The 24,997-nt window shown below is 42.3% G+C and overlaps 1 protein-coding gene across 1 annotated transcript; it reads right to left on the bottom strand.

Annotated features, from left to right (window-relative positions):
* Positions 1-2,830: 2,830 nt before the first annotated feature.
* LOC308689677 (E3 ubiquitin-protein ligase TRIM58-like) lies at positions 2,831-22,097 on the bottom strand. The gene is made up of 4 exons (XM_081363513.1): positions 21,443-22,097; positions 6,770-6,926; positions 6,566-6,613; positions 2,831-6,356 (listed from the first exon to the last, which is right to left on the bottom strand). Exons 1-4 carry the CDS (start codon positions 22,013-22,015, stop codon positions 5,803-5,805), a joined length of 1,332 nt encoding a protein of 443 aa, XP_081219639.1. The 5' UTR covers positions 22,016-22,097; the 3' UTR covers positions 2,831-5,802.
* Positions 22,098-24,997: the final 2,900 nt, after the last annotated feature.

Raw genomic sequence — 24,997 nt, 5'->3', positions numbered from 1 at the left:
AATGTGTACAAGAAAATATATTTCAAGAATCAGTATAAGCAAAAAAAGTAATAAAAAATCAAATCTATAAATTTAATTCATTCAATACCAAAAATTATTGTTATAAGGCTCAGTCAAATTAAAAATGTAATATTTCACAGATTTTTTATGAAAACGAAAGTATGTCAAGGGTCATTTGCTGCCTGTGTAGTGATTGAAATCGCTCACCAGTGAGTACAAACCTGCCAGTTCAATAAATGTACTGTATATAAGTGATACACAAATGAAGTATTATTTCTTCATATAGTTTTAATGAGTTTTTCTAAAAGTATCTTGAAGATTAAATTTATAAATTCGTATACACACAATAAAATGCACAAGTTGGGTGCTCGACAGTGGAAATAAACCCCCTCCGTATTTCAGGATTTTCTGCATGAGTTGCTCCGGAAGTTCCTTCACTGTTTCATTCTGGTGTACATAGATTGTGATTTAATCCCAGAGCCTTGCCGAACATCGCAAACACGTTGCCAAGGTCCTCCAGAGACTTCAACCTGTGAGAGAGAGTGAGAGGGTCTGGGACTTGGCTCACCGTCCTCTGCAGGGAGCCGTCCGGAGGCATAATCACCATGAAGTCCATAGATCTAAAGCTCCCAGCTATCAAACTCGACAAAAAGGTATGGTTTTCAACCATGAACATCAGGTTACACCTACCATGCAAGAAGCTAACCCTCTATTGCACGCATTATTAATTAGACATTGTAAAAAATGTTTTGCATGTTTTTATTACTTAACATGAGCTAAATAACAGATATATATAAAAAAAATCTAAAAAAAAGTTTAAAGGGGGGTCGTTGGTAAATTGTTGCCATATGGCAACAATATGCAATCGTGGAAAGTACCATAAAATCAAAAAAAAAATTAAAAAAACTAATTTTATTTAAAACAAGACTCAACAAATCCATCTCATACTTAGTGAAATGTTTAAACAAACATTTATACAGTAAAAACATTATATAATTTCAACAGTTATCTGAAATGTCTGGTAATAATAACCAGGAACCTGGAACCTGTCTCACTGAAATACACTATTCATTCGTTTCATTTCATTTAGTCATTTTTTTTGCTGTTTCATTTCATTTAATTCTCTTCATGACTTGTGAAAGTCAGTGAAGCAGAGGAAAACTAAACACTTGGAGCACTTGCTTCTTACAATGCCCTTGCATCCTGGCATTTTGCATCTGCCCTTCTCAGATGCATGCAAGGGCCAGTGGTCTGTGCGGTCTCTGCGGACAGGATCTGGCGGGACAAAGCTTTGGGGCCCTCTTTTATTTTTCCCCACCACAACAGCTTGTGAAGGTCTAATGTTTTTACCTTTAAAATATAAACAAAAGTTGTAAACATAGTCTCAGAGTAGTTTCATGCTATGTAAGTCAATGGGACTCCATTAGGTTGAATGCACCAGGACGTTTCCATATTTGCATATTGTTGCCATATGGCAACAAATGTATTTTAGCATATTACAAAAAAACTTATAAAATCAAAACTGAATTTAATGTTAAAAAATTAAAGTTTACTTACCCCAGATACTGATTTAATTTTTTTATTTGATGAAAATTTTCCTAAATTCTGAATAAAAGGCTATCTTCAGGAGCCCCAGACAGTGATGTTTGCATGTCAATGTCCATGAGCAAAAAGGACTGGCAAAAAGGATATCCTGGTCATGTGACCTCATAAATTGTATTTTCTTAAAAGTTAAAGCCCCCTTTTCACAACTAACTGTAAAAACATAGATTTTATATCACAGCTTTTTAAAAAAATTAAGATAAAGTAATTGTTGCCATATGGCAACGCTATGCAATAGAGGGCTAATGGCCGTTTCACACCGCAAACGTGAGCGGCGCATATTGTTTTCGCCGTGCATGTTAATCAATTCAATCCAATCAATCAATCAATTAATCAATCCAAGTGCATTCACACTGGGAGCACTCGGTGATATATATAAGCTTTCTTTTAGTTTATGTAACACACAGACAGGTACATGCCCAAATCACACCCGAGTGGACCCTTTGAGATCAATCCAGTATCCTTCCAACTTAAGCATCATAATTACTACTGCATTCACCCTATATTCCATGTGTCACAGCTCAAATGTTATCACTTACCTGTACCCCTCTCTTCCACAGAGCCTGGTGATAGTGACATGCCTCCCTTATCGTCAGTTGAAGAGGACGCCGAGATGGTGAACTGGAATATCTGGTAGATTGGGAGGGCTATGGTCCTTAGGAATGTTCATGGATCCCGAGAAGGGACATTCTGGACTCTGATCTACACACTGCCTTCCACAATGCTCACCCAGAGAGACCTGCACCACGCAGCAGAAGTCGTCCACCTTGACACTGGGGTCCTCGATCCTCAGGAGCGGTCAATGGAGAGGAGGGTACTGTCATGGAAATCACCAGGCTCCACCCTCACTCAGCCACAGCGATCCCCTCTGCACCTGTTAAAAGGACCCGCTACACACACACACTTTGTCTAGTCTCGTCTAGAGCTCACCATTCCTTATCTCATTATCTGCTTCCCTCAGCTGCCTGCATATTTGCTCATTTTCAGTTTTTGCAAATAACTGGAAAAAAACTTGCTGGTCTTTCCAGTGTGTGTTTCCCTTACAGGTTCATGCTCTTAATTCATCTGGGATTAAGTGCATCTGTATTTCATTCCTTGTAATTGATGGGTTAATGGATGTGTGCTGTTTTGTCTAAGTGTATGTAATTATTGTTGAGCTCACCAGGGGAAAAAATCATACAACTAGGATGTGATGATAATAAATAAACAAATTAATAAATAACATGATACACTTTACCTTTTATTGATAAAATAAAATTTCCAATATTTTTAATGTCATTAGGAGAATATGTCAGCTAGTGGCTACTGGCTATTGTAAGTTATCATCAGTCTTGCTAAAGTGGTTGGTGTTGGTCATTGTAAAAAAGTCAATAAGACCTTTTATTTCTCCATCCTATGGAAAAATCTAAACAGACAATTTTAGTACATTTGTCACGGGGTAAAAGTTTAAATTCTAACACTGATGAACACTAATGACAGAAACACAGGTGGAACAGATGATAATTAACTAGACACAGGTGATACGGATGAACTGATAGACAACATGTGACGAGCTGACAAGTCCAATGAAAACAAACTAAACAAAACACAACACAGTGACATTACTCCCCCCTCCCAGTTGGTGCATCCTCACACTGTAGAAGGACTAACTGCGGACGGAGGGAGGGGACTCAGTAGAAGGCAGACTGCGGAGGGAGGGAGGGAGGGAGGGAGGGAGGGAGGGATGGAGGGAGGAGGACGAAGAGCAGGTGAGGGCAGACTGAAGGCAGGAGGGACCAGGGCGGAGCAAGCTGTGCAGGCAGCCAGGGCGGAGACAGAGGGAGGAGCCATGGAGGAGGTAGGGCTGACGACTCCAGGGGGCCGCAGGTGGGAGAGGAGCCCAGGGTGGAGCTGGAGAGCCGACGCATCCAGGCGACGCAGAGGATCCGGTGGGACAGCTCTGGCGACTGAGGTGCAGACGGGGACACAGATGGCCATGGTGGAGACAGAGGGAGTGAGGACCAAGGAGGAACTGAAGGGAGTGAGGAGTCCAATGGAGCCAGGGGGACAAAGGGACCCAGAGATGAGGGAAGGTCGACAAGCGACCAAGGTGGAACCTGGGGGACGAGGGAGCCTGGCAGAACTGGTGACCAGATGGGCCACGGTGGAGCTGAGGTAGGAGGTAGGAGCCGTTAATGGACCGTCGGGCTGAGGTGGAGTCCTGGTTGCAGAAGGTTTGAGATGGAGAACGGGATCCACCGACCAGGCTGGAGCTGTAGGCCGGCAGACCCACGGCGACTTCACCTCCCTGAAGGTGGTAGGAGGAGCTGAGGGGCTGACAGGCAGTGGTGTAAGAACGGTTGAGAGGTGGTAGATGGGAGGAGGTGGTAGATGGGAAGCGCAGGCTCTGGCTCAGCAGGCACACTGTATACAGTCGCTGGCTCGGCTGGCAGGACGTGAAGATTCTCAGGCTCAGCAGGACTGGCTACCGCAGCCATCCTGGCTGAGGGCTCAGACGGTGGCCTTCTTGGCTGAGGGCTCAGACGGTGAGGAGGTGGCCATCTTGGCTGAGGGCTCAAGCAGTGAGGTGGCCTGATTGAGGCCCGACACTTTCCAGACACCGGAGAACGGTTTCCCTCCAGTTCAGTCCCGTGGTGTCAGGGAGATCAATGGGATGGTTGAAAGTGGCCCCCGATCAGGAACAAGGTCCTCAGGCTCTCATCGTCGAGGGTGCTGGTGACGGCAAGGCTGCAAAAGCCCAGGGCAAAGGAAAAAGTTCTGGCTCTCCTGAGCCAACACAATCATTTTGACAATGGAAAAGGCTCCAATACAAACTTTTACTTACAATATAATTCCAATAGGCACGCGCACACGCACTGACTAAGACTTATAACAGACAAAGACTGACTGAACTGAAGGAACTTAAATACTAACACTGATAAAAAACACAGAAACACAGGTGGAACAGATGATAATTAACTTGACACAGGGATGAACTGATAATGACTGAAGATGACACGTGACGAGATGACAGGTAGACAAGTCCAATGAAAACAAACTAAACAAAACACAACACAACAGTGACAACATTGTTGTCGTATAAACATTGTTAGATGAGATTTAACCTGTTCATTAAATATATATTCATATTTACCTTTATTCAGGGAAGAGCATTAAATCATCATCATCATTAGGCATACACAGCAGTCATAAATCATTACAATTTAAATCTAATTTATTTTTTGAAATTTGGATCCAAAAGAGAACCATCTTATTATTTAAAGCAGCACTCAGTAGCTTCGGGATTTCTTCGCTGTATTCTCGCTTTTTGCTCGCAGGTTTCTCTCTAGAGCTCCCCCCACAGCTTCGGAATAGATATTTGACAACACTGTTGTAAAAACTCGTTGGTGATTCTCAGACATCAGAGGCTAGTAGATCAACGACATCAAAGCAGATGGGACATTCTTTAAAACGTCTTCTTCATTCGGGTTCGGACAGCGTGAGGGAGCGCAATAATGACAGCATTTTAGCAGATTTCTTTTGGCCGTAAAGCAATTGTTTACATCGCGAGACCTGATATCACGCGAGACTTCCTGACGCGACGGCCGGCGGCCCGCCGGCTCAAAGTTGCAAGTGCGTATTTTCCGCTCACGGGCACCAGGGGGGTGCGAAAAGACCACCATTCAACCCGAAATAAGTAATATAACCATTCCAATGACTCCGAAGCTGTTCAGTTAAGGTAAAAAAAGTTACTTAGTTCACCTTTAACATTATACATAAAACGAAAATATCTGTAAACAATTTTAATTATTTTTTTTTGCAGTGTAAATATTGTATTACATCGTATGTTATTTTTAAAGCAGAATGCACTTGATTTAGATTTTGCAATATGTAGAATACTAATAGCAAATACTAAGAAATCAATTTCACAAATAGTACAGAAGCTCATTTGCGCGATTGCATTTTAGAGGCTTTTTATTTCTATAGAAGTAACTGTACTTCTATCTACGGAGTATCAAGATCAGTCGCCATAAATCTTTTTAAACATGTTGAGCTCACGTCTGGATGTTAAACGCAAGATATTCTGCAAGATATATAAGGCTGAATGCAAAAAAAAAAAAAGTTATCAATGGCTCTGTAAATATCAAGTAACTAAGGCAAACTGCACAATTTGCAGAAAAGATGGGTTTCCCTTATTTTGCCTTGAAGGTGGCAACCCTATCAACACAGTTTCACTGATGATTCTAAATCATCCCAAAACACAGGATTAACCCTAAACCCAGGATAGAGTGTGTGAGTGAATGTGGTCTTGACTGTGTGGATGAGGCTCATTGTGTCAGAGACGCTGTAGAAGGACAGAGTTCCTGCACTGTGATCCACATACACTCCTACTCTACACACTCCTATTCTATTGATGATGGGCTTTACAGGGAGTTTAGTCTTTATTTTATTGTGTCTGAATAAGTATCTAGAGGGAGAGCAGAACAAACTCCAGGACTGATCATTATATCCAAACCAACACTCATTACCCCGTCCCTTCCTGCTGATGCTCTTATATGACACTGATATAAACACACAGATCCCACTCCACTCAATCTCCCAGTAACAGCGTCCACACACACTCTCTCTACACAACACCTGATACACATCATCAAATCTGTCTGGATGATCAGGATACGGCTGCTCTGTGTCAGTGCCAGTAATCACTCTGTTCTTCTTAGACAGACGGAGGAATTTATTCACTGTGTTCAGATCCAGAGTCAGCTGATGGGAATCTGATGGAGATAAAACACATCAGAATCAGGAATTATCAGTCTGTCAGATCTATTAATGTAGCTGAACTCTTCATGTTCAATATATCTTGTGCAAATCATCATTTACATGATCAACTATAAAACTCTTCTGTCATGTCTTCTTTCACCTTCTACAGGAAGAACATGAACACACTCAGCGAGTTTCTCTGCTTGTTTTCTTAGTGACTTACACTGAAGGAATTCGTTCCTGGTTCTGGGAACAATGTTGGTGAATGTGACTGTGGAAATCAACAGACATGAAGAGTGTGATTATCATGTCAAGAGAAAATTATCCCTGTATCCGTTCCTAAGACATTTCTAATATGATCTTCTACATGATATGAGATGATGGAGGATAATAATTTCTGAGAGCTGATGAATCTCCAGGACTTTACCTCTGTCAGAGATCTTGAGCTCCTCTTTGCAGAAATCCTCCAGTTTGTCTTTCAGCTGATGGTCAGATTCTCTCTCGCCATCAAAAGAGGAGAGAGAACTGAAGGGATTGTCATTTACGTCTGTAGATTCAGAAGGAGTTGAGAGAGACTGGAAACTCTACAGAAAACAGAAATTAAAGCTCATCACCTCCACACTTCATCAATAACCTGCACTACTGTCAGATTTGTGCGGCTCTTGTTGATCTTTTGTAACTCTCCTCAATCCAGCACTTTCTGTATCAGCTGTATGCTGTATCAGCTTCATTCTTCTCATATTAATTTTATCATGTTGAAGCCACAAGATGTAGCATTTGCCACTTAAACTATATGTGAACTTTCTAGAAAAACACTTGGATGATCAAACATCTGGCAATAACATAAATGTAACAAATCACAGTTGACATTCAGGGCTGTTTCTAGGCACAGGTGATCTAGGCGCTTGTCCAGGGTCCCAACAGCTGGAGGGGCGCTAATGAGCTGCTCAACGACCCCATTACCACGGTAACATAATTACACTGCACTTTATGGCTAGTTCACACTACAGGATTTTAAGGAGTTAACAGGCTCGCCGACAGGTCGGGCTGTTATAGCGTGCAAATCTGCGGGTGATCCACGCCAGAGTCCTGCACGGGTCCGATTTTGTAAATCCGCACCCGCCGGTACCCGCAGCGCAGTGCTTAAAACCGCATCCAACCATTTTCCGACAGCAGCACTAATTAAAATCCGCACCCGACCCGCTTAAAATAGAACCGACACCCGACCCGCACCCAAAAATAAAATCAGTTTAGCCAATCACATTAGACACAATTACAAAAATGTTTACTGCCAGGTCATACAGAAGTTATTACACGACAATTAACACAAGGACAACTTCAGCCGAAGCTGTAAAAAGGCCGGTACATGAAGAATATGGCAAACGTTACCACAAAACTGAGTAGCCTTAACATTTTACCAATCTAACAGACGCGGCTACAACACTATATGCCACGCAATTTCGTCTAGCCTACATCTGACAATTTTGGGTTCAAACACACCCTGCACACCACACATACTTAACTGTGTTAAATTTGAAAAATACTGTTCGATAGAACTGCTTTGTTACCACAGTTATCTGCGTGCTTCCTCGGCGATGAAGTTCCACATTTGTGGCTAGATAGCCTTTCACAAGAGTTTCTTCAGATAACTCCAAATTTCTCCCACACACTGGACTTGATTCTTTATGATGTATTGTCGACAACTTTATGTGGTGATGCGATCAATTACGATAGTGATTAGGGGCGGATATGGTGCGTTCATTGAGTATAAAAGGAGATGAGACTGACATCTCACTAAGTGCGTCTTTCTGGGTCTTGGGAAGTGACGCAATTTCTGGCGCACCGTGTTTATGTCCAGGAGGTAAGAGCTACTAGTGGCATTCTCTGCGTGAACGTTTTGTGTGTAAGGGTAATTGAGACGCATTTGATTTAACAGTGTTTGGCTGAGGAGTACGTTAGACATGTTAGCGCATATTACTAGTCTTGTGGTGAACAATTAATCTGTGCAAATTAATACACAGAAAAAAAATGTTTGCCGTCGTAATCTTTAATCAAAGTCTGAAAAGTTACTTCCGGTCTGGAATGGCGTTCCTTCTCTGATGACATAGGTTTGACGGCTTGGTTTAGGAAACGCTTAACCACTCCCCTCAAACCGTTAGTCTGCTATGAGTAAGAGATTGAGAGGAGGAGCTAAAGTAAAACCCTGCCCTCTGTTCAATATTCCGTTTCACTGGGAAATACGTCAAAACACTGGAGAAAAGTCCTTGGCAACTTCCGGTTCACGCAGACTTTAAATTGAAATGTTGTGTATTATATTTTAACAGTGACACGGGGGCCAGGAGGTGTTGCAGCAGGCTTCGTGGGCGCTGTTAGGCTTTATGTGACCCATTGTTGGTCCTGTGAATTAGGATTGCCTGCAGCTGGTAGTCATTATTCGAACTGGAGCGCTTCGGAACGGAGTTGTATTCTCCTCTGCAAGCTGTCTTCGACCATTCCTTTGCCTTTTACTGGAACGATGCATTTACTGCCGATCTGTACTTTTACTCTAATTGTTTGACGATCTCATTTCAGCGAACGAGGGTCTCGACGACCTGAACGACGCATCTGTTGCTTATCTGTACATTTACTCTAATTGTTTGACGATCTCATTTTAGTGAACGAGGGTCTCCTTGACGACCAGAACGACGACCGGACCGGAAGCGCGTTTACAGCCTGTAGTGACGCATCTAAATTTAGTCTTTTCCAGAATTGACATTAAGACTTGAGTAACTTACAGTGTCGAGAAGCTACTGGTTTTTGTCACTACTATTGTTTTATTGCGAATATTATGTCGATTTGAATGTTGGTTAAATGTGCTTTTGAGTATTGTAGTCTGAGAATACATTTTTATAGGACGGCGCTGGGCTGACAGAGTTAGTATCAGCCAGTGAACGATTGCATCTTTTTGATAAACCAATTCCTTCTGGTAGCATGTGACAAATGTAATTGACAGACCATTACATGGAATGTGTATTTGTGTGTTTGTATCTCATTGTCTTCTCTTCCACTCAGAATTGGGTTTCCAGATTAGCTAGAGTCTTTTTCGTGTGGTGGTGGTTCGGCTATCGATCTGCAGTGTTCCCAGCGGGTGAATTTGGTGTTGTGTGAGAGCACGAGTAGTTGCTGTGTTTGTTGGATCGGCAAGATGAACTCCCCAATTCTGAAGTGGTAGTGTGTGTGTGTGTGTGTGTTTGTATCATGCTCCATGACTGATGTATTCCTTTATTAATGTTTGTATATTCAAAAGATACTAGTTTGTATTTTATTGTATGTATTGAATAAAATCTGTGAACCGTTTATCCATCGTCTGATATCTGACTCAGCCACTGCGAATCTGTGTGCTTTACAGTTTATGTAACTGTGGGTCCCCGGCCCATTTCCGGGGTGGCGTAGTCGGTTTAGTGCCATAATTGGCATTGTAGTAAACACTTGAAACCCAGATTGCCACATTTACAATCTCCACTACTAGCTATTCTTTTCTTCAACTCCTCAGCATCCATCTCGACGACTGTAAGCAGATCGCGTGCGTGCACGGTTATGAGGAATTTTTAAAAGTGAAAGTAGTCTATAGGTAACGTTATAGATTCCTGGGAGGGCGTGGCGTGTGGGCACAAATAAACTGATGTGGATTTTAAATTATTTTATCAACTTGAAATACAGGCATATTTTTGTAGATGTGTTCCGAAAAATATGCATATATTTTTACGTTTGCATGATTGTTTTAAACCCTTGTTTCCCCCGTGTCCGACCCGACCCGCACCCGTATCCGTCACAGTTGGATATTTTTCACCCGTTTGAGCAAAATTTGTGGGTCACCCGTACCCGTGCAGGACTCTAATCCGCGCTCGCTAATCTTTAAGTGTGAAATTCTTAATGACGCATCAAAAACGCTTGCTGACACATCACCGACGCGTCGCCGACAAATATCTAGCATGCCAAATATCTGGAGCTGTCGGCCGACTCAATAGCCTGTGGTGTCACGTGTCACGACGAGCAACAGCCAATGATCAGCTTGTTATGACATTACAAAAGCCTTTTGTATTTGTAACCATCGTTGCCAAACCACAACAGGCAGCTGCTTTTTCATTATAATCTTTTACTCACCTCCAACTCTCTCTGACAGACAATCCCTGCTGCCCGCGTGTGCTTATCCATCCTTTCACCCATATTCTTTTTTTTTGGGGGGTTCTAAAAAGATCATTGCGCAAACAATATATATATATATATATATATATATATATATACAGTATATATATATATATATATATATTTTTTTTTTCGCCAATTTTGTCCCGCCATCCATTTTCAAATGGAATGCGCCATTTCCCATTCCACTTCTTGCGCATGTTTTCGTGACAAAATGTGTCGTTGGGTGACAGAGTTGTTGTCAGCTCATGTAGTGGTTAACCCCCTGTTGCAGATCATTTACGTAGTGTCACATAGTGTGAACACCACAACGACTTCAAGACTCCAGAGCAAGTCATGTAGTCTAAACAGCACAGCAATCTGCCGACGTTTAAAGTTGTGTAGTGTGAGCTAGGCATAAGCAAACATTCACCACATGCTAAGTACATTTAAGCTCAATATTAGCATAAGAAAGATATTATATTTTAAATGTATTGGAAAGGCTGCAATCATAATTCTAAATTTAGTGTTTTGAAATTATATGTTTAATGAATGAATGACAGTAACAGTGAAAACATTGAAAGTTGACACATTGAAACATTGATTTATTCACATATGGAAATACAATCTAGAGTTCAGTAATACACCAACACTAAAGCCTTTGTTTTATTCACATAATTATAGTGCAAAGTTTGATAAATTCATATGAAAAGGCAATAATATGTGATATTTTTGTTTTCATTAATTAAGTTTACTTAGAATGTGAAGTAGTACTACTAAACAATAATTTAATATATGCTTGGATTTGGGCTCATTTAAAGGGATACTTCACTTTAAAAAGAAAATTCTGTCATCATTTACTCACCCACAAGTTGTTTCAAACCTGTATGAATTTCTTTCTTCTGCTGAACACATAGGAAGATATTTTGAAGAATGTCAGTAACCAAACAGTTAACTGGAACCATTGACTTACATAGTACTTTTTTTTCCTACTATGGAAGTCAATGGTTCCAGTTAACTGTTTGGTTATAATATAACATTTCTCATTGTATTCTGTCGATTTATTTATTTTTCATTGAATACACCGTGTGTGTCTAGAGTTTGGTATTATTTTAAGGTGCAATATGTAAAATTTAGGAGGATCTGTTGACAGAAATGCAATATCATATACATAACTGTTTTCAGTGGTGCTATGGAAGCTTTATGTTTTTATTACCTTAGAATGAGCCATCTACATACAGCGCATGTCACGGTTCATGAGTGCGCTGCTTCCTGCTTGTCTCGTGCATTTGTTATTGTTGTCTGTGTGCCATGTGCGTGTGTGTGTGGGTGTCACCGTATTAATTATCAGTTAATCACATCATCCGCAATCAGCTCAGCGCCAGCTGTCACTCATCTCCTGTTCCCTTAAAAGACTCACTGAATCCTTCTCTCATTGTCAGATCGTTGGTCGATGTTTGTGCCGTGTTTCCCGTTTGAGTTGGTGTCTTCCTGGAGTCCTGTGCTGTTTGTTCTTCGTGTCTGGTTCCTGTCTTCACCTTCACGCCGTTTCACCGCCGGATTCATCACGACCATCTAAGTCCCTGCGTCACCCTGCTACAGCCGTCTGACCCTCACGATCTGCCTGAGTCTACTTCTGTTCTGAGTGTTAATAAACGTACTTTCTTGAGATCGCCTGCATTTGCTTCCTTTTTTCCCAGCACGTCATGACAGAACGATCTGACCAATCGATGGGAGCAGCAGGCGAGACCCAGATGTCTATGGAGGCTTTCATCGGCACTAGCATGCAACGAATGGACGCTCAAGAGGAGGGGCTTAACAACAACGGACGTGCCATACAGGCACTGGTGACGCAGGTGTCCGAGCTAACCCAGCAAATTCAACATCTGCGCATGCCCACTGCGCCACCCACGCCGTTCGTGCCCCCCGTTCCAGCTGATCCGCTCTCCCAGTCTGAACCTCGGATGCCAGTTCCGGAGAGGTATGCTGGAGAACCTGATTATTGTCGTGCTTTCATTACCCGTTGTGAGATGCATTTCGCCCTACAGCCACGCACGTTTGCCACGGAAACTTCTAAGGTGGCATTCGTTCTCACTCTCCTGACTGGGAGGGCGGCCCTTTGGGGTACGGCGGTGTGGGCGAATAGAGATCCCTGTTGCGTGTCGTTCCAGGCACTCGCGGAAGCCATGAGGGAAGTCTTCGACCGCGCGGCGGCCGGGAGGGAGGCTGCTAGGAGGCTGGCGGAACTCAGACAGGGTAATCGCTCTGTATCGGACTACGCCATTGAGTTCCGCACCCTGGCCGCCGAGTGCCAATGGAACGACACGGCGCAGTGGGCCATGTTCCTGCATGGGCTGGCTGACCGCGTTCATCAGGAGATCTACGCACTGGACCTCCCGACGACCCTCCACGGGTTAATAGAGCTGGCGCTGCGGGTGGACTCCAGGCTTGGCCGGATGAGTCGACGCGCGCCAACCGAAGCTCCAGTCCACTTCTTCAACCTCCCGAGGTCCAGTGGCACCGACGCGGTCAGCCCCATCGACGACACCGAACCCATGCAGGTGGGGAGAGCTCGGCTTTCCCGGGAGGAGAAGGAGAGGCGGAGATCCCTGGGCCTTTGTTTGTACTGTGGAGGATCTGGACATTTTCTGAACTCATGTCCGTTAAAAGGCCCAGCCCGGCAGTAACTATGAGGCTACTGTCGGGTGGGATCTCCGCTGCTAAGACCTCAGGAACACCATCAGCGACATCTACTCTCCTCCCGGTTAGACTTAGATGGTCGCATCACCAACACCACTGCCACGCACTCTTGGACTCTGGGGCGGAAGGTAATTTTCTGGATCATCACTTCGCCATCAAACATCACATTCCTCTACTACCACTCACCCAACGCATCTCTGTCCACGCACTCAACGGCCAAGACCTCCCTGTCATTACCCTGTCCACTGCTCCTCTCACACTCACCACCTCCGGAAACCACACTGAAACCATCACCTTCTACATCATGGACTCCCCCCTGGCTCCCATAGTACTTGGACACCCCTGGCTCACTCAACACAATCCCAAAATAGACTGGCAACACAGAACTATCAATGAATGGAGCACTGAATGTCATAAGTCTTGTCTTTTGTCTGCCTGTTCGTCTGTTCCCATGTCTGTCTTACTGGAGAAAGCAGCGGACTTGTCAACCGTGCCCGAGGAGTACCACGACCTGAAGGAGGTGTTTAGTAAGTCTCGAGCTGCTTCTCTTCCTCCTCACCGTCCCTACGACTGTGCTATAGATCTACTGCCAGGTAAATCTCCGCCTAAGGGCAAGTTGTATTCACTTTCTGCTCCAGAAAGGGAGGCCATGGAGAAATATATTTCTGATTCTCTGGCAACCAGATTCATTTGCCCTTCCTCTTCTCCTGCAGGGCCGGGGTTCTTTTTCGTGGGGAAGAAGGACGGATCCCTGCGACCTTGCATTGATTACCGGGGACTGAACAACATCACGGTAAAGAATACTTATCCTTTGCCGTTGATGTCTTCAGCCTTCGAGAGGTTGCAGGGAGCGACTCTCTTCACGAAACTGGATTTACGCAATGCTTATCATTTGGTCCGCATCAGGGAGGGTGATGAATGGAAGACCGCCTTTAATACCCCCAGGGGACACTTTGAATATTTGGTTATGCCCTTCGGGCTTTCCAACAGTCCAGCGGTCTTCCAGGCACTCGTCAACGACGTGCTGCGAGATATGGTAGATCAGTTCATATATGTTTACCTGGATGACATATTGATTTTTTCTTCATCTCTCCAGGAACACGTGCAGCACGTCCGACGAGTGCTTCAGCGGTTGCTAGAGAATGGGCTTTTTGTCAAGGCGGAGAAATGCGAATTCCACGCACAGTCGGTTCAATTTTTGGGGTACGTTATCTCGTCCGAGGGGATTCGCATGGACCCTGACAAGGTTAAGGCTGTGGTAGAGTGGCCAATTCCAGATTCCCGCAAGGCCCTGCAGAGGTTTCTGGGATTCGCCAACTTCTACAGACGTTTCGTCCGTAATTTCAGCCAACTAGCCGCACCTCTGACTGCCTTGACCTCCCCCCGAACTACGTTCAGGTGGACAGACGCGGCTGGCTCCGCGTTTGCCAAACTCAAGGACCGCTTTGTTTCGGCCCCTATTCTCATCGCCCCTGATTCCTCACGTCAGTTCGTGGTGGAGGTCGATGCGTCAGAGGTGGGGGTAGGAGCAGTGTTGTCCCAGCGTTCCCCCACGGACGAGAGGATGCATCCTTGCGCGTATTTTTCACACCGTCTGTCTCCTGCCGAACGTAATTATGACATTGGTAACAGAGAGTTGTTGGCCGTCAAGCTAGCGTTGGAGGAGTGGCGCCACTGGTTGGAAGGGTCGGGGGTACCTTTTATTGTTTGGACCGATCATAACAATCTGGAATACATTCGTACTGCTAAAAGGTTAAACTCCAGGCAGGCTCGGTGGGCACTTTTTTTCGGTCGTTTTGATTTTTCTCTCTCGTACCGCCCGGGTTCCAAGAATATTAAACCCGATTCTTTATCGCGACTTTTTGATCGTTCCGAACGCCTGGTTACTCCCGAGTGCATTTTACCGGAGAGTCTATTTGTCTCCAAACTCGTATGGGAGGTCGAATCGAAGGTCAAGAAGACCTTAGAAGGGGTAACGCCCCCGGTCGGGTGTCCACCGAACCGTTTATTTGTGCCGGAGGAACTACGGTCTGAAGTTATTCAGTGGGGTCATTGTTCCAACATAGCCTGTCACCCAGGAATCAATCGCACGAGGTTTTTGGTTAAGCAGCGATTCTGGTGGCCACGGATGGCCCGCGACATTCACGATTTTGTTTTGGCTTGCTCGGTATGTGCCACTGGTAAGACTTCCAATCGCGCGCCAGATGGGTTACTCCAACCGCTGCCAGTCCCTTCGAGACCCTGGTCCCACATCGCTCTAGATTTTATTACCGCCCTCCCGCCCTCCCAGGGCAACACGGTTGTTTTGACCGTGGTGGACCGGTTCTCGAAGGCGGCTCATTTCATTCCCTTGCCCAAATTGCCGTCAGCCAAGGAGACAGCGGTTGCCGTCATTGACCACGTCTTTCGTTTACATGGCCTTCCGATTGACGTGGTCTCTGACAGGGGTCCCCAGTTTGTGTCCAAATTCTGGCAAGAGTTCTGTAAATTACTGGGCGCGACTGTTAGCCTGTCCTCTGGGTTTCACCCTCAGAGCAATGGCCAGACCGAGAGAGCCAACCAGGATTTAGAGAGAATGTTACGGTGTTTGGTTTCCAAGAATCCGACTTCCTGGTGTCAACAACTGTCTATGGTGGAGTACGCCCACAATACGTTACCAGTGTCATCCACGGGCCTTTCTCCGTTTGAAGGTAGTGTAGGATACCAGCCACCTGTTTTTCCCAGTCTGGAATCTGAAGTCGCGGTTCCCTCCGCACACGCCTTTGTCCAGAGGTGCCACCGCACCTGGACTAGAGCCCGTGAGACTCTAATCCAGGTGGGGGCGCGCACTAAGGCTAACGCCGATCGCCACCGGTCTAAGCCTCCCGTTTACATCGTCGGTCAAAAAGTGTGGCTTTCTACTAAGAACATTCCTCTCCGTTCCGTCTCGAATAAGTTAGCACCCAAATTTATTGGCCCGTTCACTGTCACCAAGATTATTAGTCCGGTGGCAGTCCGCCTCAACCTTCCTCCAGCGTACAGGAGGATACACCCCGTGTTCCATGTCTCCAAAATTAAGCCTGTGTTTCGATCAGCAATTAATCCGCCTGTACCGGTTCCCCCACCGCCGCGTCTTGTAGATGGGGAACCGACGTATTCGGTTAACCGTATTCTGGACACCAGGCGGAGGGGACGAGGATTCCAGTACTTGGTGGACTGGGAGGGTTACGGTCCGGAGGCGAGGAGTTGGGTTCCTGCGAGAGACATACTAGATCACTCCCTTATTGATGATTTCCATCGACAGGTAAGGGAGTCTGGGGACGCCAGGAGGCGTCCCTAGGAGGGGGGGTACTGTCACGGTTCATGAGTGCGCTGCTTCCTGCTTGTCTCGTGCATTTGTTATTGTTGTCTGTGTGCCATGTGCGTGTGTGTGTGGGTGTCACCGTATTAATTATCAGTTAATCACATCATCCGCAATCAGCTCAGCGCCAGCTGTCACTCATCTCCTGTTCCTTTAAAAGACTCACTGAATCCTTCTCTCATTGTCAGATCGTTGGTCGATGTTTGTGCCGTGTTTCCCGTTTGAGTTGGTGTCTTCCTGGAGTCCTGTGCTGTTTGTTCTTCGTGTCTGGTTCCTGTCTTCACCTTCACGCCGTTTCACCGCCGGATTCATCACGACCATCTAAGTCCCTGCGTCACCCTGCTACAGCCGTCTGACCCTCACGATCTGCCTGAGTCTACTTCTGTTCTGAGTGTTAATAAACGTACTTTCTTGAGATCGCCTGCATTTGCTTCCTTTTTTCCCAGCACGTCATGACAGCTCATGCCCCCTAACATTGAAATGCGCCGACATGTTTTTACAGTGGCCCTAAACTGACAAACGTGTTTCGTCACAATGTTGTTTTTCGAGCAAAGAACCTAGCTAAAGTCAGCGAATAACTGACACTGACACAATGATGAACAAGTAACAATAATATTCACAATAACATTCATTGTTTTACTGAATAATTAAGTAAAACTAATTTCTTAATTTATCTTTGTAAAGAAACCTTATTGCTTAAAGGTCCCGTATTATGCCCCTTTTCTCAAGATGTAAAATAAGTCTCTGATGTCCCCAGAGTGTGTATGTGAAGTTTCAGCTCAAAATACCCAACAGATCATTTTTTACAGCATGTTTAAATTGTCATTTTTTGGGGCACAGAAAAACGCACTGTTTTAGTGTGTGCCCTTTAAATGCAAACGAGGTGCTGCTGGACGACGCAGGGGGCGGAGCTTCACGAGCTCGCGCTCAGTCTCTCAGGACAATTTCAGCTCACGGAATGATGATAATATCAGAAACTCTCAGTAACGTGTTCATTTCGAGTCAGACAATAATGCCTACAGAGTCAGAGTGCTGTATAGAGATGAAACAGGTATAGTTTAGTAGTTTAATTACGGTTATTATAACGTATTTGTCATCTGTTTGTATGTATCCATTATGTATAGCCTACAAGTCTGTTGTCTGAATGATGATCAAACATATACTGATGAGTTTAATAAAGTTTATTGTACATCACACAAAAGATGAAGCGTCAGTTTTACTTCAGAAAATCACCGTAAGTACTGAGTAAACAGTAAGTTATAAGAAGTGCGCAAGTAGCCAGTAGAGTTGAGGGAGCATTCCTGTGGGCGGAGGTTAGTCAAAAAACGGTTCTAGTGACATCATTAAAGAAGGAAGTAGAGGGATGTAGTCCAAACAAGCCGTTCACTGTAGTCGACTTCTGTTAAATAAAATATCTCGCTTGGCATTGAACTTTGAGCTTTATCATTTTACAGATATTATTTATGCTCTAACAGCAACATTAAAGAATCAAAAAATACAAAAATGGTGTGCACATCCCAAACACCCAGATTGGGCGCAGGTGCAGGACAACTAAATAATATTTAGTTGCTGAGAACATTTCTTCTTATGTGGATTTTTATATCAAACCATTTGTACCCACGTTGTCATCTTATGTAAGAGATTCTATGGATTTTATTGAATCATTATATGGTGTTGACTTTGCTGTTGATGATGTGCTTCTTGCTACTTTTGATGTTCAGAGTTTATATACCAATATCCCTCATACTGAAGGTTTACTTGCTTTAGAACAATTTTTAACACAAAGATCTGTGGATGTAAAACCTAGTACAGAATGCTTATTGGATTTAGCAAGTACTGTCTTAACTAACAACTTTTTTCGCTTTCAGGACGATTTTTATTTACAAGTTAAAGGTACTGCAATGGGTAGTAAAATGGCCCCTAACTATGCTTGCTTGTACATGGGAGTTTTTGAAAATGACTTTATTTTAAATGAGTAAAATTCTTTTTTCCCTAAGATCTTGCTTTACAAACGGTATATTGATGATATTTTTATGATTACTAAGGCCACACATGCAGAGATGTTGACGTTTTTAAATTATCTTAACTCAAGGACTGAGCATGTGAATTTCACTATGGAATGTGATCCAGTAAGCATTAGTTTTCTTGATGTTCGAGTATATATATGTGACGGGAAACTCCATACCGATCTGTACCGAAAATCAACGGATCGCAATACCATTTTAAGAGGCGATAGTTTCCATCCTAGACCTCTAGTTAAGAGTCTACCTATCAGTCAATTTAAGCGTGTGCGTAGAGTTTGTAGCACGGATGAATCTTACACTCATCAATCTAATGATTTAACTAAAGATTCTTGAATCGTGGTTACCGTATTGAATGGATCGAAAATGCCAAAAAGAAATTCAACGAGACATCCCAAATGCAGTGTTTGCGAACAAAACGTAATAAAACGCAAGTTCTTAATGCTCTCATTTGCACGACGAAGTACTCCGCATTGGGTGCGGATTTTCGTAGAATCCTAAATAAACATTGGCATATGATTTCAAGTGATCCTAAATTATCAGGTGTCTTTAAAAATGGTCCGAAATTAGTCTTTAAACGTCAAATCAATCTTCGTGACTTGCTTGTAAAATCTGAATATCCGTCAAGTAAAAAACAAGGTATTCCAACTCTTTCTCCAGGTAATTATCGGTGTGGTAAGTGTGCTCAGTGTGCTTTTACACACAAATGCAAATTGTTTAGTCATCCACGGACTGGTCGTGATATTCCGATACGTGGTACCATTACCTGTGCTTCTACTCATGTTATTTATCTAATTCGTTGTCCTTGTGGTCTTGCATACGTGGGTAAAACATTCAGACAATTACGCACGCGTATTAGTGAGCATCCCAGTAACATTCGAACTGGAGATATGCGCAGTCCTATAGCGTCTCATTTTAGACAAGTAGGCCATAATGTCAGCGTTTTGCAGTACATTGGTATAGAAAAGGTAACAAAACCCTCAAGAGGAGGAGATTATGAGAAGAAATTATTACAGAGGGAGTGTTTTTGGATTTATACCTTAAATACTTTGTCACCTTTAGGGTTGAATGAGGATTTTGATATTAAGCCATTTTTATAGTTTTTTTTTTTTTTTGGGGGGATTTGTCACATGAGCTGTATTTGTCACATGACATACATGACTTGTATTTGTCACATGAATTGTATTTGTCACATGATTTCTTTGGTGTGCCTGATTAAGGTGATCACCTGTGTCTATTTAAAGTTGTCTTCATTACTACATTTACATTGAGCCTGATGAAGACCTGAGGGTCTAAACGTTGCTAAAATAAACTCTTTTGGAGCAGTATTTTTCAGTGTGCGGACTTCACACTTCTTTATTTTGTCTAACAGCAACATTACACACTAACTAAAGTTTGAAACATGGGATCACGAAGAACGGGACCTTTAACTGGCTACTCTGTCATTTCCTGTCGGCCACAGTAACTTCTGTTGGTTGCAATTCACAGCCTCACCACTGGATGCCGCTAAAATTACACAATGCACCTTTAAAAGCACAATTTTGACATTGGAGTGAAACAGGGCTGGACCCGAATATTCAAATATTCATTCTGTGGGTTGGTATTCAGTTTTCAATTTTGGGATTTGAATTTTCGCTATTTGTGTGTTTTTGCACACCTGGCATCCTCCTCAAAACTGTTCTCATTTACACTTGAAAATGTTTATACTATAAAATCTGGTGATATACAATACTCTTTTTTTATTACACGGCTTGGGTGAATTCTAATGTAGAATGCGGTCTGTTATTTCTTGATAACAGAGCGCTGCTAAGTATAACACACCATGTGTGTTACAAAAAAAAATCACAAAATCATATTTTGTCAAACCTATAAACATATAAACTGATAACTATGTTTACAGTGCATTTTCACCATCTTTTCTGTTAAGTTCAATGCAAAGCAAAAATACGCTCAGCAGTGAAAGTCCACTGCAGTTACTGTTCACTTCTGTGACGTCTGCAGTGTGAACGATGTTACCTGATTATATACAGTGCTATGCATAAGTTTAGACACCCATGCTAAAGTTGACTAAAAAGAGGAATAAAAAATCATCTTTTGGAAATTGAACTTAATGCCTTAATTTAAAAAATTAGGAAAAATCCAACCTTTAAGGACACCAATTTTCTTTGTGAATGAATAATGTATCGTAAATAAATAAATGTTCTTCCTTAAAATACAGGGTGCATAAGTTTGGACACCCCTATGTTAAATTCCCATAGAGGCAGGCAGATTTTTATTTTTAAGTTTTTTTTTTTTTAGGATACTATGCATCCTGATAAAGTTCCCTTGGCCTTTGGAATTAAAATAGCCCCACATCATCACATAGCCTTCACCATACATAGAGATTGGCATGGTGTACTTTCCATAAGATCATCTCTCAATGCAAATCAAACTAGCTATTAGGCTAACTGAAATAAAACCATGCCAATCTCTAGGTATGGTGAAGGCTATGTGATGATGTGGGGCTATTTTAATTCCAAAGGCCAAGGGAACTTTATCAGGATGCATAGTATCCTAAAAAAAAAAAAACTTAAAAATAAAAATCTGCCTGCCTCTATGGGAATTTAACATAGGGGTGTCCAAACTTATGCACCCTGTATTTTAAGGAAGAACATTTATTTATTTACGATACATTATTTATTCACAAAGAAAATTGGTGTCCTTAAAGGTTGGATTTTTCCTAATTTTTTAAATTAAGGCATTAAGTTCAATTTCCAAAAGATGATTTTTTATTCCTCTTTTTAGTCAACTTTAGCATGGGTGTCTAAACTTATGCATAGCACTGTAGGTGCCAATATAAACATTATTTCATCAGTGTGTAGTTTAATGTTCATACCTGTTTCTCTGTCCTCTGTGCTGCAGCTGATACAGTGTCGTGGTTTTTATGTTCATCCATCATACACAGCACACATATACACTTCTGATCAGTGCGGCAGAAAACCTCGAGGAGCTTGTCGTGTTTCTGACAGATCATCTCCTGCAGTCGTCCAGTGGCATCAGTCACTTTATGTGGCTTATGTGAGTGAAATTCCTCATGACGGTCGAGGTGATTCTGACAGTAAGACTCCAGACACACCAGACAGGACTTGACGGCTTTGTGTTTTCTTCCAGTACAGACGTCACACTGCACATCTCCAGCTCCAGCGTAACAGTCAGCAGCAAGTTTAGTCTTCTTCAGTTTCTCCACCATTTCAGCCAGAATGGTGTTTTTAGCTAAAGCAGGTCTTGGCCTGAAGGTCTGTCTGCACTGAGGACAGCTGTAGACTCTCTTCTTATTCTGCTGATCCCAGAAGTCTGTAATACAGATCTTACAGTAACTGTGTCCACAAGATATGGCCACTGGATCCTTCAGGAGATCCAGACACACTGAACACATGAACTCATCCTGAGTAATTCTGGCTTCTGCCATTTTACTGCATGAATACAGAGACACAAACACACAACAGCTCAACTACACTTCAGTTTCAGTTCCCTTGAACTCATGTGATTCCTGTTTCCTGGTTCTGTGTTTGAGTGAAGTGTGCAAATGAAATGTCTGGAAGTCTTTAAAGTCACAGATCACAAAACATCCACTAGATATCAGTCTCAGACAGACACTCAAAGAATATAAGTTACAGAGAATCAGGCCAACATCATTAATAACCACTGGTGGAAAGAGTACTGAAAAAACATACTCAAGTAAAAGTACCATTACATTCCAAAACATGTAGTGTGAGTAGAGTAGAAAGTAGTTGTCCAAAAAACTACTTGAGTAAGAGTAAAAAAGGAGCTTAATTAAAAGTACTCATGAGTAGTGAGTACTGAGCTGCGGATTCTACCCCTCATAATAAACACTGTACACTACAATTCATAAAGTACAAAAAAAAAACATTGTACATACTGTAATTCACATTATCTTTTGTTCTTTGTCAGAAAGATTGAAGAATATATATCATCCATCTTTTTGAAATGCATCAAATCAGTACACTCATCACCATTTAAATCATATTGTTTGGGGAAAAAAAATATTCAAAATTAGGCGTAAAGCCACTGAGACTGAGCATGCTTGTTGCACATAAAATATCAATGTTCGTAACTGTGCAAATAATTAAAAAAAAAAACTTTAGAAACTCGTATGATAGTTCACCATCACACACCATGAGATGGGTTAAATAAAGGGATTAAAAAATACCCAATTTCTCTCCAAATCAGTACCAGTATTTGTGCTTTGATAAAGAAATGAGAATCACTAATATTATCAGTTTACCTCACGTCCTCACCTAATGCACTGAAAAAGGCTAAGATAGTGAGCTAACACTAATTACACTGTAATTTCATGCCATTAAATATGTTACAATTTAAATGCAAATGCACATTGTTCTAGAAGGGTGGCATCATCCCTTACATTTTATACAGCTACATTTACTCAAATTGTAATGCTGATAATATAATTTGTAAGGACAATTGTGCATTAAATAGGGAAGTATATCCGGGGAAACTTTTACAAAAGAAACACACACAAACAAATGCATGTCTCTTTGTAGTCTCAGCGAAGCTGTTTTATCAGCAGCATCCACAAAAACAACAAATGTTGAACTTGAAAAATATTTTTGCGCAAGTGCACTTGCTAAATGAAGGCGGATTGTATGAAATGGATCAATAAAAAAACGTTGTTTATTAACGAGCTGTAGTCACACACTGACAGAAATACAGTTCAAGTTAACACCATGGTTCATAAGGTGCACTGTATACTGAATCCGGTCCTCCAATTTCAGTACAGAATGGCCCTCATTTATCAATCTTGCGTAGAAACGGGCGTATATATTGGCGTAAGATTATGCTTACACTCTTCTCATCGCCTGATTTATGAAGCTGTGCGTACCTTTGAAATTCTGGTGTACGCAATACCTGCCGTTGATAAATGCCGCGGCTGAAATCGATCGTCATTAGAATAACACGCCCCTATATATTCAAGTCTCCGCTTCCCCCACGCCCTCATTTTACGCCATGGACACACGGAAGACGACAAAGAAGAGAAACTTCTTTGAGAAAGAGAAAGCGAAACCAGGGAAGTGGAAAGAAACAAAATTGATTTCTAGATTTTTATTATTAATGACGCTTATTGTTATTGTAAGAACTGATTTTCCTGTTAAAACAAAACTCACCCTGCAATAACGCCATAAAATGCACCCTGGACAGCGGACAACAAAGGCAGAGCACAGAACCTTGTACTGCCCAAACTTATCTCATTGTTCCCCTGTTTGACTTCAACTCATCCCCCCTCTCCCTCCTCAAGGCACTGAAAGTTCATTAAGAATGTCTATATATCACATATGATGTATCTTGTGAATATGTTGTTTTTCCTTTTCATGTTTGGTGTCATTTTAAAGGGCACAGTGCGATTGGTAAAATGGTCTTAATTTCATTGCAGTCATTGGTTTAATGAAAAAGATTGAAGAACTTAGGAGAATCCTGTATCTCCTCTCTGGCTGATATCTCTTTACGATATCTCAAGAAACCAGGTGCTACCCCCCTGGGGTACATGGATTGGCCCAACCAACTCTAAACAACATTTGTTTAACCCCTTTTGTTCTGGTCTGGTATTTAAGGTGAGGGGACAGAGCAATCATTGGGAATCTTTTACCGGGATCATCCCCCACACAGTAATGCATGGCAGTATTTTCCTGTTGGAAAATCCTGACACATTACTGTGTGTCTTTGTCAGGAGAACATTGCTTACTTTTAGATTCATCTTTGAGTAAATGTATATTTGAATTGGCTTTTAATAAATTACTTCTGTAATTGGCATAATACATTTTTACCTGACAAATAAATGTTACATCTTGATTTATTCTGAAGTATTCTGAAATCATTATTTTAATATATTTAAGGAGGCTGGTGCTACCGCAAACTTAGTTAAGGTAGGTCAAACTACAGGCACATGAATGAACGGAGCAGTAGGCACGTCATCTTGGAGACCTGTTGATTTCTGTCTATCACTGGTTTAGCAAGTTGTATGGAAATGGCTAAAATAAACTACACTCTCTAGTCCGTAAGCAGTAGGCGACTGACTTTAGGGGTATATTAGCAAACCCTACATCCTCTGACTCAAATCAGAATTAACAAGTTTGTGTCCGTGAGAAACACGAATTGGCCGACGTGATCTCTGTGCGGCATTCGGGTCCATAACGTATTAATAACTGAAAGTATGGGATAATCAGGATAATCAAAGATCTAAATTAATTCATAATCGATGTTTATGATTAATTTCTAATCAGAAATACGATCTAAATTTGATTATCATTTGAAATTGGAGTCAGATCAAACGTAGAGATAAAGTAATACTAAAACTAAGTTCCAATAGATTAAGTGAACTTCACTGGAGCGCTGAAAAGACATACACGCTTTAAAC

The sequence above is a fragment of the Scardinius erythrophthalmus genome, assembly GCF_964197995.2.
Source record: "Scardinius erythrophthalmus genome assembly, chromosome: 4".
NCBI lineage: Eukaryota > Metazoa > Chordata > Actinopteri > Cypriniformes > Leuciscidae > Scardinius > Scardinius erythrophthalmus.
The sequence above is the reverse complement of the archived record's forward strand: the minus strand, read 5'-3'. Positions and strand labels throughout refer to the sequence as shown.

What these genes read in the sequence shown, in the direction of transcription:
- LOC308689677 (XM_081363513.1), bottom strand. Translation starts at nt 22,015, where the DNA reads ATGGCAGAAGCCAGAATTACTCAGGATGAGTTCATGTGTTCAGTGTGT. An exon ending in CACAGAGGACAGAGAAACAG is followed by an intron (nt 6,927 to 21,442) that starts GTATGAACATTA and finishes TGTTTTCTGTAG; the next exon opens with AGTTTCCAGTCTCTCTCAAC. An exon ending in CAGGAACGAATTCCTTCAGT is followed by an intron (nt 6,357 to 6,565) that starts GTAAGTCACTAA and finishes TATCTCCATCAG; the next exon opens with ATTCCCATCAGCTGACTCTG.